A 13,906-nucleotide genomic window follows, 5' to 3' on the forward strand; every position below is an offset into this window, starting at 1 on the left:
CCAACTCCAACTTACGATACAAATGCAGATGCCAGAATCAGACAAATCTCAGCTCCACTATTAGCCAATTGTGTGGTCTTGGGCATGTTACTCAACCCTCTGGCCCTTTCTTCAATGTAAAATGGAGATAATAACAGACCTACTCTTAAAGATGTTGAAATATTGTAAATGAGATAACATAGGTTGTAGTGAACGGTTGGCACATTGAAAGCTTTTATTACTGTTGAGTAGTAATGGGATTACTAGGCCTGTGTTATAGTTCTTAATACCATATGGCCAAGCTGCTTTCCAGAAACATGTAGCAATTTGTATACATGTTAACAGTATATGCTGCCTGGCTGGGTGACCTGGCTCATGTCTGCAATCCCAGCACTTTGGGAGGCTAAAGTGGGGAGATCGCCTGAGGTCAGGAGTTTGAGACCAGCCTGGCCAACATGGTGAAACCCCATCTCTACTAAAAATACAAAGTAGCTGGGCATGGTGGCATGTGCCTGTAATCCCAGCTACTGGGGAGGCTGAGGCATGAAAATCACTTGAACCCAGGAGGTGGAGCTTGTAGTGAGCCAAGATCTTGCCATTCCACTCCAGCCTGGGCAACAGAGATTCTGTCTCAACAAAACAAAACAAAACAAAACAAAACAAAACAAAACAAAAACAGTATATGGCACCTTTCCATATGGCACCAGTGAGGAGACTGGTCAATTTTTCATCTTTGCCCAGTTGGTTTATCTAGATCCTGGTCAAACTAACCTGAAGGCTCAGCAGAATCTCAGCCTTGCTCTCACAATCCAAGCATCCAACACAGCACCTCACCTCAGAGTCACCCTTCCCCAGGTGTCAGAGAAAAGAGCAAGGAGGCCAGAGAGAAATGAAAAGTTACAGCATTCACGCATGAGGGTGTCTGAATATTTAAGTTCAGAAGTCATTTTTTCCACCTGTAGCTGAGTGATGAACTAGAGGATTCACACAGTGAAGAATGGCCTCAAACAAGATTCATCCTGTCTGCTTTATCCTCATCCCCACCTAACACAAAATCATGGAAAGTGAGGGCACAAAGGCTGCTTGGTGATCAGCTTGCTCCAGAGAGGCCCAGAGAGGTTAAGTGGCTTGCCAAGGTCACACAGCTGACAAGTGCCATCAAGAGCATCAGAGCCACAAGGAATCTGTGACTCATAGCCAGTAAATCTTATTCACGTCTACAACTCCATGTGTTTGTCTTCTTAGCTCCATTCACAACCTCACCAGGAATGTCAGCATGGTTAGTGGTAGGGAGTAGGAGACAGCACACACTCACAAGTGGCTCTGAAAGCCAAAATCCGCGAGCTGTGTGAAAGTCAACTATGAGCAGAGACTGCACTGTTCGGCACTTCATTCACAAAGGCCCCCATGGTCCTGCTGGAGGCTCGCAGACAACTCAGAGAGGCTTCTCACCTCCTCTTTTCTGCAGCATTTCCGTCTTTCTCCAGTTATTTTTTTCCTACATATGAAAACTCCCTAGAAACAGTCCAGTTACTTGAGCATTCAGTTTAATTAAAAAGAAAAAAGCAGCTGGTCGTGGTGGCACATGCCTGTAGTCCCAGCTACTCAGGAGGCTGAGGTGGGAGGATCACTTGAGCCCAGGAGTTCTGGGCTGTAGTGTGCTATGCTGATCGGGTGTCCGCACCAAGTTCAGTATCAATATGGTAACCTCCTAGGAGCAGGGGACCACCAGGTTGCCTAAGGAGGGATGAACCGGCCCAGGTCAGAAACGGAGCAAGTCAAAAAACTCCCATACTGACTACCAGTGGGATCGTGCCAATGAACAGCCACTGCACTCCAGCCTGCGCAATATAGCAAGACCCATCTCTGAAAAGAAGAAAAGAAAAAAGCAGCCGGGCACGGTGGTTCATGCCTGTAATCCCAGCACTTTGGGAGGCCAAGGCAGGTGGATCATCTGAGGTCAGGAGTTCAAGACAAGCCTGGCCAACATGATGGAACCCTGTCTCTACTAAAAAAACAAAAACAGCCAGGTGTGGTGACAAACGCCTGTAATCCCAGCTACTCGGGAGGCTGAGGCAGGAGAATTGCTGGAACCAGGGAGGCAGAGGTTGCAGTGAGTCAAGACCATGCCAGCACACTCCAGCCTGGGCAATGAGTGAAAGAAAAGAAAGAGGGAGGGAGGGAGGGAGAAAAGGAAGGAAGGAAAGAAGGGAGGGAGGGAGGTAGGGAGGGAAGGAAAAAGAAAAAGAAAGAAAGAGAGAAAAGGATGAGTTTATGAAGAACCACAGCAAACCAGAAGTAATCATTGTAACAGTTTTATTCAAGTCTCCGTGTGCTCTGGCGTTGGGACCAGGCTGAGATCAGCATTACACTGTAATACATTAAGAGGTTTAGCCACTGAACCAAGCCTGCTTGGCATCCCTAGTTAACAATTTACAGTACCTTGAAAGAAAAAAAAAAGCCAAAGGAAAGAGTCTGGTAAGTTTCCTTCAGGACTTTTTCGTCTTTAAATATTGTTGACAACATACAATAACTTAAATCCCAAAGCAAAATGGGAATTCAAGGACACAGGGCAGGACACGTGGGCAAGACACTGGAGCAGAGGAGGTCTAGGGATAAAAACTAGTAGCTAATTACAGAGGAACCAAACAAACACATACGTGAACTTTCACTTCGCCTAGACTTAAAAGCCCTATGGGGGAGGAAAATCCCAAAGAAAGCTTTTCTGTGAACTAAGTAAAACCCATCTCCAACTCCTTTCCTTAATCCTCTAAAAGATCACCTTAGACTATAAGATATCTGGGGGTCGGGGTGGGGTAGTGGTTGTGAGTCAATGTGCAGGATGAGTAGTGAGGGAAATTAGACAAGAAAGTGAGCAAGTTCATCACCTCCCTTCTTTGCTACAACTGGGTATCAAGGGCATGTGGCTCAATGTGCCAGAAAGGCAAAAGCCTGACTTCAAGTGCCCAGGGAGGAGACACGAGCTACAGTAAGGCTTCCAAGCTCAAGAGACTGGGAGAAAAGTGAGAAGCTGGAATGAAGAGCAGCAGTGGGGCACCTGCAGGCTGGAAACAGAGAAGAGAGGCTCACGGCCTTCAGTGGTGTTTGGAGAAGAGCTACAGAATTAGTATGTCCAACTCCTATGTGCTTCGAACCCCTGGAGTCACTGGAGAGGCAACAGGGCGAGGAAGCAGCCAGCAGCATCGAGGATGTCAGCTGAGACCTGCACTCCAGCCTGGGTGCAAGTCCGATCACAGGCCGACGACAGGAGAGCCAAGGACACAATCCTCCTTGGGCAAAGGGCAATCTCAAAACCTAGGTGGACCTGAGCTAGGCCAACTTTATCTCAGAGTGCCTTAGCAGTGGCTTAGAAATGTGCTCAGAGGAAAAAGAGAGATGACTTTGGAACCAAGCCGATCAACAACTTGCTTCCTCGCTGTGTGACCCTGGGCAAATTACACAACTATCAGAGCCTCAGTTTCCACAACCTTAGATGGGGGTGATACCCACCTCCCAGAATTATTGTAAGGAGTCAAAAATTAAATATATATATGAATTGCTAGAATAACACTCCCCACATGGAAAAAATTTAATGATTTCTTATCATTTATTACTAGTCTCCATACCTAGGCCAGGATACATCTATGCCTCACTCTGATGGTGATGAAGAAAAGAGCCACAGCCAGCATGGCTTCTGAACTGGAGGTAGAGAGAAATGATGAGGATGAAATAAAGATGACAGAGGATGACGAGGGTGGTGGAAATGATACTAGCAGAGGATGTGATGAGCCAAATTCTGAAGACTCACTGTGCAGGCACAGAGCTAGGGAAAGTGGCTCCTGGCATGCCAGGGAGTGAAAAAGCCTCCATTTGCTTCAGTCTCTTCTGAAATCTAGAAGAGAGAATGAGTGAAGTTTATTCACTTCTCCTAGAATTCAAAGATATTTCAAAGAGGTTTAAGATGAGAATCTAAAGGAGCCTCTCTGCCATAATCACTTCCCTTCTCCGCAGAGCGCACACACACCCACGAGTGTCCTCAGGGCTGCTGAGAGCTGGAAAGGCAGGCAGAGAACACCAAGGAAATGTCACACCCAGGTGTAGATCCAAAGTTAAAAACTCCCAGATGTTTCATTGCTGTAAGTCTACACTCCTATTTAAACTCAAGCACTTCCAGAGAGCTGCTGCCTCACTCAGGATTTGAGAGGAAGGGTAAGAAAAAACATGAAACCTATTTCACAGTGGTACGTAAGTCCCTCTCACAGGTCCAGGTGAGGGGCAGGCAGAGCTGGGTCTAGAGTGGAGTGAGGCCCTTGCCTTGGTGCAAAATGTAAGGGGGCACCAAAAAAAGAAAAAGAACTTCAGTAATCAAGATAAATCATATTGCAATGCAATGTTTTTTAAAAATCAGAATTATTGAAAAATTTCATGATGACTGCAGTATCAAAATTTTCAGTCAGGCTTTGTCTGGGTAGGTGTCCAGGTGTGAAGGATCTCAGGAACGGGCAGCATACTACTTCAGAAACCTAGCCTTGGACTTCATGAGCACAGGGCAAGGAACACCATGTCCCTGGGGCCTTCGCTCCCTAGGGCTCCGCTTGTGACTACTCTGACCTCTGGGTTCAGAATGCCCAGACACCTACCCCACATGTCCCAGTAGCAGAGCCCTGTCTGTGCACGCCTGGAATTGTATTCTGGTGTCCCATCCTGAGACACCTAACTAGTTAGACACCTATCTCGATAGACACGTATCATGTCCACACCTGCCAATCAGCCTAGTAAAACTAGGTGGTGAGTGCTTTCAAAGAGGGCAGGTCAGACCAGACAGGTAGGAAGATGGGTCAGGGGAAAGGCAGGTCTGTTTCCAAGGGTTAACAAAGAGGTGTAGAAAAGCTCAGCTCCCATAACTAGCTGGCACCCAGGGCTCTTCTCTCTTTCCAGCCCAAGACCCAAAGCAGGCTCCCTGTAGGGGTTGGGGAACCACAGGCAGTAAGAATCAGGAAGGACCAGTCCTACTGGCTCCTGATCATGGAGTGAGCCCAACATGCTGAAGTGTAAAGCCAGGGCTCCCTGAACAGCCTAGGGAGGCCACGGTACTTCCAGGGCCCAAGAAGGGAAAAGGATGAGAAAGGGTGTGGACATGACCATCAATATCTCATCAGGACAAAATGAAACAGCAGTCTGAGAGGAAGTCCATAAGAGACTCACTTGGCCTACAGAGCCAACCAGAAGTCCCAGCTGGGTCACGCTAATTAGGCACCTAAACCCTGTTACTTAGCCTTAATCAGCAGGATTTCCACTTCCTCCTCCTGCCTTCCAACACTAGTACCTGAAGTGGTGAGCATCCAGGTAGCAAAACCAAGGAAAAGCCCAGGACTGAGGTCCTCCCCAGAAATAGCAATGGGTTTTCCTTTCACATGTGAATTTTCATTAATATGAATTCCTAGTCTAGGAATATGCTGATCTGAAAGAAGAGATGCATTTGGTAATGTGTTTCTAATAATAGCATACCTTGACAAAGACAAGTCATTCTCAGACCTAAAGCCAAAGAGAGAGGCAGGTACATCAGGTTGATCCATATGAAACAGCTGATATTCGACGGTTTTTAACATAAAACTGTACATATATTTCACACACACGCACACTTCTCTGCACAAGGGAAGCCATCTAGCAAGGCTGCAGTTTCTGTGCAGGTCTCAGGGCTCCAGGACCATACATTTTAAAGTTAGAAGGGCTTCGGGAGGGAAAGTAGATAGTATCATCCCCAGTTCACAGTAGGCTTTTAAAGTCCAGAGAGGGGAAAAGATGTGCAAATTCACACACCCAGGAAGCAGGCAGCTTTGATCACCAGGTTCCTGCCAGCATGGTTTCCAACCCAAGGTGTGTCTTCCCAGCCATCCAGTCTTCAGTGCCCTCTGCTCTTTGCTTTGTTAAAAGTGAGCTGGATGAGTTAGGATCGTTAGGGAGGTGTCTCCTTCACACAGGGGAAGAAGAAGGGAAGGAGGACTCCAATGTGGAGACCACAGAGGCAAAAAAGTTCCTGAAAAGTCAGGTCTAGATGTCCTAGGGGCAAAAAAGTTCCTGAAAAGTCAGGTCTAGATGTCCCAGGGGTATCTAATTATGTCTCTGAGCAACAGCAGCCTGAGGGAAAGGGGGCTTAGTGACCATGACATATGTCCCAAGGGCAAGGGCACCCTTTCCCAAATATTCTTCCAGGAATTGGGATGATTCCAGGCTCTAAACAAATCAGACTGATGACCCCAAGAAATCAGAGACAGCCAACTGTCACTCTGACATTGCTACCAACCTTCCTCTCCCATTTCCTTCTCTGTAAGACACAAATGGTGAGGATGACATTGGCAGGCTGTGTCCGACAAGTTAAGTGGGGGAATTAGGAAGGAATGCTTGTCAACACCAGGTGCTACATAAATGCAGCAGAAGGGCATGGGCCTGACAGGCTCCCATTAGTCATGCTCAGCCACCTCCAAATCACTCCTTTTCCAGAAGCCAAAGGACAAAAGGCAAGTTCCCTCCAGGCAAAGGTCTCAACTTCAGCAACTCACCCTGTAGAGATGAAGTAAGCTCCCTCTGGGAGCTGGCAAGGAGCTGCAGTGCTTCACTGATCTTCTCTGATACATACACCCAACGCCCTTGAGAGGGAAGCATGTGATGACTGCTTTTAAAGGAAGGAAATCTGAGAGGGGCTAAAGAGACAAGCCTACGGCCACACAGCAAAAGCAGAATAGGGAATGCAGCCAACCTGTTCAGTTCTCAGAGCCCGGTGGCCTCACTCAGCAATCAGTCCAAGCCACTTTTTAATTTCTCTTCACTTGAATTTTCATCTTTAAGCATTTCCGCTTCTCTACTAGCAAGTGTATCAAATGTACAAGGAAAATGATGTCATTTTGCAAAGGTCAGGAGGAAAAGTTAGCACTATTCTGAGTTGTCACAAATGTAAGATATCATTGTTGCTATTATTGTTACCAGAAGACCCTAGGGATGCCACGTGAAGGGTATCCACCAAAGCCTCTCAGAAAGAACATCCAGATAACTGAGATATCTACTCAACCTCCTGGCAGCAGTCTGGATCCCCAAGGGGGTCCCCAGGGGATAATCTGAATCAGCGTTAGGAGCTGAAGGATCCAAGGAGCAGGGGCAGAGAGCAGTATCTGTTCCTATCACCATCTTCCATGTAGTGAGCACCTATCAAGAGCAAAAGGAATATGTCTTTGTGCAAAGAGAAGGCAGGGGAAAGCAGGGCCAGCTACTGCCACTCAAGTGGCTTCATCCACAGCTCCAGGGCCTGCTTCTGACCAGGACCACAGAGCATGGGAACCCTAGTGAATAGAAAGCCACTGAGACCTGCTGCTATACAGATCCTTAGCCCATCTCCAGCCTTGCCCCACAGAGAGAGGGCGGCAGTCAAGGGCACATCAGAGATCAGGTGTGTAGCAGTTGCGAGATGGTAACTGTTCCCTCTTCCTGGATGCTCACAGCAGCATCGTTAGATAACCCTGCTTTTGCTTCTTTCAGGTACGACGATTTCCTTAGCAAAGGCCCAGCCTTCCTTTGTCTTTCCCCATAGTGGACAAGTAAGGATGGCATTCAACCTCTCACTCAATGGCGGGTGGCCATCATTCAATCTATACTACATCAGTTACACTACATCTTTCCAGGAAAGATGGCTGCAACCTAACACAATGGCAAAAGTTAAAAACGAGCAAAGGAAAAATCTCTGCCTCATACCATAAAGCACTGTGTACAGCCAGCATGGTTTGGAGGGCCAGAAGAGGGCTATTTAGTGGAGCCAAGTCTAGACAGATGTGTTTGTGGCTTAGACTGGGGTTACGGAGGGCTCAGGGGAAGGAGGGCACAGAACAGACTTTTTATGTACTTTTCCCCATCAAGAATTAAGAAGGATCACTAGGTTGGCTAGAATTTCTGGTAAAATCCACATTTTTCCCTCCTAGCCCAAGAGTAGGAGAAGGGGGGCAAAAAAACAATCCTTTACATCTTGGCTTCACTGAACAAAGAGAAGGACACAGAAGAGAAGCAGTAACAAAACCTTGGCCAACAAAACCAGTAGTGCCTCCCCGTCCAAGACTTGGTAGGTCCCTTGAACCAAGGTGCTAATGGGCTCATAAAGCAAGGAACAATTTGAAAACGAAGGTCACCCCTTTTGTCATCCCCAAGGCAGGACATCTATCCTAGTTATAGAGAAAGCGCAGTGACCAATTCATCACTGTTGCCAGCTGCACATCCAGGCAGCAAATGCAAGGAACCTGCTGAGTTACCTCCAATGTTGCCAGAGAAATACTCCAAGACAAAAGACAGTGGAGCAGCATTCAGAGAGTCTCGAGGGAAGAGGGGAATGACCTTGAGACGCTACTCCCAATCAAGTCATCATTCCCACATAAAGACAACTGTTCACATTTGTGTTAACAAGAGGTCTCAGAGTAGTGGCATGGTGAGGACATCCATAAGAAAGCTTTAGAGGAAGCTCAACTTTCAAGTTAAGGCAACAACTTCCAGAAAGGTCAGGGTTGTCTTCTGCTATCCTTCCTACCCAGCTCATGTCTAGAGCCCAGCACAGGCCTTGGTCAGTTTCCAGTATGAGGGACCTAGAGGTGATCGTACATCAGTGGCTCCCTGGGCACCCTATAAATAGCACTTTGCCACATGCATTTACAGAAGGTACTCCTGCTGGCTCCATTTCACGTCAAGGGCATCACAACATGGACGGCCCAGATGAGAGTGAATTCCCAACTCTCAGTGCCCAGGACTCACCTTCATATGTTATTCTGGGGCACTGCGGTGATATCTACTAACCAAACACATAACCGAAAGCCCACAAACTCCAGGGATTAGAGTGAAGACCAAAGGAAGGGAATAACAACAAAAGGAACAGGAATTTTGTCTCTGACTTAGAACTGGCACCCGTGAGTGAGTGAGTCCTCCAAGAAACTATTCCTGGGATGAGCATATGATTGTATCTGAACCTGGTCTGACCAGGTCCTGACCCCAAGCAGGTAAATGGGTACCTTCAACAGTTGCTGGTTTGCCTTTTGAGTGTTTCCCAAAAGAAGAAGGACATACTCCATTAACCTCTCCACTGCAACTTCACTGTATTTTTCCCAACACCCCCATCCCCCTGTTCTCACTGGGGCAGTTCCCCTTTCCACCTGTGGGCTCACATAAATAGGTGGAGCACCTGAAGTGCAGATAGGTAGTGCCAGGTCTATCAAGCCCTATGACCCCACACTGGGCCACTCGCTTTCAGTCTTCCTGCTAGCATGAAAGGGCTTAGGACACAGAAAAGCTCCCATCTCAAACCAAGCCAGGTTCTGATAGCTGGGTGTTGGGGGAGAGCGGAGGAGGAGCAAAATCAATCACAGAACATTCAATACTGGTGTTTAGGAAGCCAAACTCAGGGCTAACAAAGGGACCCCAGGACAGCTCTGCGCACACCCAACAGGCTGAGGAGAGGGAGCAGCAGACAGATTTGGCTGAGTGACTCTGCAGGGTCACTCTAAAGGCAAGGAAGACTGTGGAGGGTGGGGGACATGCATGCACCCCTCCCTCCCCTACACAGCCAGAACTGATGGCCACAGCCCCTCCAGTGGACATGAGTAGAAAGACCCTGCAGGGCAGGAGACCCTCTGAAGTGGCCCTGTCCCTTCCATCTTCAAAGTGCATTATCAGTGCAAGAAGTAGGGCTGGATCTCAGGGGGTCCAACACTGAGAAAGGGCTATGCCCGCCAGCTCCCCTCCGTCTCCTCCGGCTGTCCCCCTTGCCCACCCCGATCCTTTTCATGCTAAGACCAGAACTCCTGCTGGATCTCGTAAGGGGCAGGCCTGTGTGTGTTCAGTTCTGCTCTGCACAGTGGCACAGTGCTGTCCTGACTCTGCCCCTCTGCGTCCAGGTCCAGGAGCGTCCGCTCGGCAGGGGGCAGTGGCCCCGCCTGGAACGGGAGCAGAGCTGAAAGTCCAGGCCGCTCCTCCACAGTGCTGCTACTGCTAGCAAAGCAGGAGTCCAGGTTGCTGGGCGTCTCTGTGCTGGAGCTGTTGGCTGGGGAGGTGCTGCGGGCGTGGCTGGGGGACACAAACCACCAAGGGTCTAGCCGTTGCCGGTTGGCAGAAGGACGCGGCCGAGGAAGAAACTCCAGAGTCTTGGGTCTCTCCAAGGTAGAGTCCTGCTGAGTGTTCCAGCGCCTTGGGGTTGGGGGGAAGACCACCTTGGGGTCAGGGAGACGGGGGAATTCACCTGGGTCTCGGCTGGGACTGGGGGTTTTCAACATTCCTGGTCAAAAAAAGACAAAGGGAGAGGCATCAGAAGATGCACCATATTTCCAGGCTAGATACCCACTACTCCCCAACAGCACTACCAAATCCCTATGCATTCAGGAGAACATGAATCAGCAAACATTTGTGGAGCATCTACTATGCGCCATGCAGTGGGCTGGGAGGTACTGAGGACACAATAGTGAACTAGAAGGCCATGATCCCTGTATCTGGTAAGAATAATAGGATATATGGGGGTCTTATCTGTAATGAAATAACTTAAGACAGATGTTGGCACAAGCTGGCCACCTGTGCTTATAAATGAAGTTTTAGATGGGGTATAGTGGTGCATGTCTATAATCCCAGCACTTTGGGAGGCCAAGGCAGGAGGATTACTTAAGCCCAGGAGTTCGAGACCAGCCTGGGCAACATGGTGAAACCCCATCTCTACAAACATTTTTTGCAAAATTAGCCGGGCATGGTGGTGCATGCCTGTAGTCCCAGCTACTTGGGAGGCTGAAGCAAGAGGATACTTGAGCCCAGGAGGTCAAGGCTACAATGAGCTGTGATCATGCCACTGCACTCCAGCCTGGGTGACAGAGTGAGACTTTGTTTGAAAAAAAATGAAAACAATAAAATTGTAGTGAAACACAGCCGCATCCAGTGTCTGCTTTCCCACTACAGCAGCAGAGTTGAGTAGTTACAACAGAAACTGTATGGCCTCCAAAGCCTAAAATATTTACTATCTGGCCCTTCACCAAAAAAGCTTGCTGACCCCTGACTTAAGGGCTCATCTCTTTGTTTACTGTTCATTTATGGTATAAACATGTGACGGGAACAGAGCTAGGTATCAGAAGTCTGAAGGTGAGTCATGTAGGGTTTCTGTTCCCAAAGAGGTCACATATCTGAGCATAACCAAAAAACAGGAGGGCAGGTCAAGCCAATGGTTAAATACAATTGTTGTTGACACTTAAATCTAATCGAAAGGATATTACTATCCCCTCTTTCCCTACTGGATTAGAGGCTGCTTCCAAGACAGACTTAGGTCTCCCAGGGAGCAAGGGATGGTGACAAGAAAGACCGGGGATGAGTGTGTGTGCCCAGGTGTTAGGTCTCAGGTGGAGAGGACAGGCATATGCACAGGAATAGCAATTTACCTGGACACATCTCCACACCTGAAGAGGCAGGTATGAGTCAGGGGTGAGTGCTGAAAGATGTGATGAATAGGTGGAAGCCTGCCTTCTGAGTGTGTGAACTAACGCTATAATGAGAGGCAAAATCCCAGCTATGTGGCAGAACATACCCTTCCCACCTACAGTGCAAGACTCCTTCCTAGTAAATGCATCATCCTCCTCAGGGAAAAACTAGACTCCTGACCTTCCTGTGCCCTGAAAACACGATCCTACCCTAAGACTCAGGGCCTGGACATTCCAAAGGAGTCCCAGGTCTTCTAATTCTTCCTAGAACCTGCCTGTCTTCTCTCAATCCTCAGGGAAGACCCTCTGAGGCACAGGTCAGAGAGAAGACAGCCAGCCCTGGCCACCTCCCTGATCCCAAAACCGCATTTCTTGATTGGCTAAGAGGAGGAAAGATGTTCACTCAAATCCAGAGGTGGAAAGAGAAAATGAGGCCTACAAAAGGAGCGGTACAAAGAAAGGAAAGAGAAAAGAGGAATAAGTCTCACCTGCTCCAGGACTGGGGCTCAACCCATTGCTGGAGGGGCTCCTGCTGGCTAGGAGGGCCGCTGGCTTAAGGGCCCCATCAGAAGGAGTCCGTCGGTGACTGCTGGGCTGCGAGGGGGCGGTGAGGGTGACATGGGTTGGAGTCAGAGATTGGTTAGGATCTCGTTTGAAGCGCTCCACTCGGACATTGACCAGGGGGTTGTGGGTACATGGGGTCAGGGGAGGGGCCTCGACTGGACTGACTGGCATCTCATACACGACGATTTCATCGCTGTCGGAGTGCAGCAGGGAGCGTGTGGAGTTGCACTCGGAGATGGAGGAGAGGGAGAGCAGCGTCAGGGAGGCAGAGGGGTCTCCTAGCAACAGCATGGGCTCTTCCTTCTTGAAGAGTTTTCGGGATGGGGGGCTGGTGCTCCGACGAGGACGGCTGGACCTCTGAAAAAGACCCTCCCGTCTTTTCTTCTCTTCCCGGGCTGGTGGCTCAGGCTCCTCCATGGGAAGCAGCTGGCACTTGCCAGCCTCCAGCAAGTCAAACCCTAGGCCTGTGGCTGCTAGAACGGCCCCACAGCCGAGCAGAGCCACCTCACAGCGGCGGTGGTGAGCACCACCCCGCTTGAGGCTGTTGGTTGGTGTCAGCTGAGGGGTACTGGTGGCCGAGTTGACTGGGGTGGGCTCCTCATGGATTCCATCACTGGAGGGGCCATCCCCATCCTCTCCACGAGGGAACGGGATACAGAGGTAGGACTGGTTGGGTGAATGCTGTAGACGACTCTCTCCACTCCCTGGGCCTTCACTGTCCTCATCCTCTGTGAAGATGACAGAAGTGGGAGAGAAACAGGAAATGCAAATGAAGTGACAGATAGAAGAATCTGGTCCTTTCCCCTAACCCAGGCCTCCTGTCTCAGTGCCAGGGACACAAAGGTCTAGTGGTGTGATGAGCAGGACATGGAACTCAACACTGAACCAAGAGGGCTTTATCCACCCCCCAACATAGGGAAACCACTCTCCATTCCAGAGTCCATTTCCTTATGAGCAGAAAAGAAGATCAGCTAATTGGCCACTTCTTTCATAACGGACCTGTGATGGTTACTTGGGTATCCACTTGACTGGACTGAGAGATGCCTACATGGCTGGTGAAGCACTGCTGCTGGGTGTGTCTGTGAGGCTGTTTCCAGGGGAGACTGAGAAGTGAGTCAGGGGGCAGGGAGAGGAAGACCCACCTTCAAGGTCAGTGGGCACCACCCAAGTGGTTGCCAGCAAGGCTAGAACAAAGCAGGCAGAAAAAGGGGGATGCTGAGCTTGCTCAGCTTCCTCTCTCTCTTTCTACCTTCTGGAGAGGGGCACTTTTTCTCCTTCTGCCCTTGGACATCAGAGTCCAGGTTCTTCAGCCTTTGGACTCTCAGACTTGTACCAGAGGCCTTTCAGGGGCTATCAGGCCTCAGACTGGGGGGGTTTCCCTGCTGGTTTCCCTGGTGTTAAGGCTTTTGAACTGGGACTGAGCCATTCTGCTGCCTTCCCTGGGAGCCACACTACAGGTTTTTCTCATTCTCCAGCTTGCAGAGGGCCTATCATGGGACTTGGCCTTTGTAACTGTGTGAGCCAATTCTCCCTAATAAACTTCCTTTTGGTTCCTATTGGGTCTCTCCCTCTGGAGAGCCCTAATACCAGGCCCTTAACACAAAGTGCAGTATGAGCTTCTAGAACACTGAACATTCTAGAACAGAAACATTCCCAAAGTTTTTGTACCTTAAAATTAAAAGGGCCTCTGGACTTCTAGAACAATGGCCTAGCAAGTTGTCTGACCAGTATCCTGCAAAGGATTAGAATCCCTAGTGCAGGACAACTAATCTACTCTATTGAGTGATGTATCATGACCTTGGAAATCTACAGAGACAGCACCGTCTGAGAGACAGCGTGGAGAAGCACCTTCCCATTCAGTCATCACAGGGCAACAGGGGAAGAGCTTC

At 49.1% G+C, this 13,906-nt stretch overlaps 1 protein-coding gene across 2 annotated transcripts in view; it reads right to left on the reverse strand.

The window, feature by feature from the left end:
• Nucleotides 1-2,278: 2,278 nt before the first annotated feature.
• Nucleotides 2,279-13,906, reverse strand: part of MAP3K9 (mitogen-activated protein kinase kinase kinase 9) — an 85,060-nt gene continuing 73,432 nt past the window's right edge. For both annotated transcript variants that reach the window (XM_021675045.2, XM_021675044.2), the window contains 2 exons: nt 11,942-12,745; nt 2,279-10,276 (listed from right to left, as the gene is read on the reverse strand). In XM_021675045.2, coding sequence (XP_021530720.2) covers nt 9,792-10,276; nt 11,942-12,745 — 1,289 coding nt within the window. In that variant the 3' untranslated portion in view covers nt 2,279-9,791. The remainder of the gene's footprint in view (nt 10,277-11,941; nt 12,746-13,906) is intronic.

This window comes from Aotus nancymaae, unplaced genomic scaffold (assembly GCF_030222135.1).
Source record: "Aotus nancymaae isolate 86718 unplaced genomic scaffold, 86718_ANA_hifiasm-v0.15.2.pri h1tg000011l, whole genome shotgun sequence".
Lineage (NCBI taxonomy): Eukaryota > Metazoa > Chordata > Mammalia > Primates > Aotidae > Aotus > Aotus nancymaae.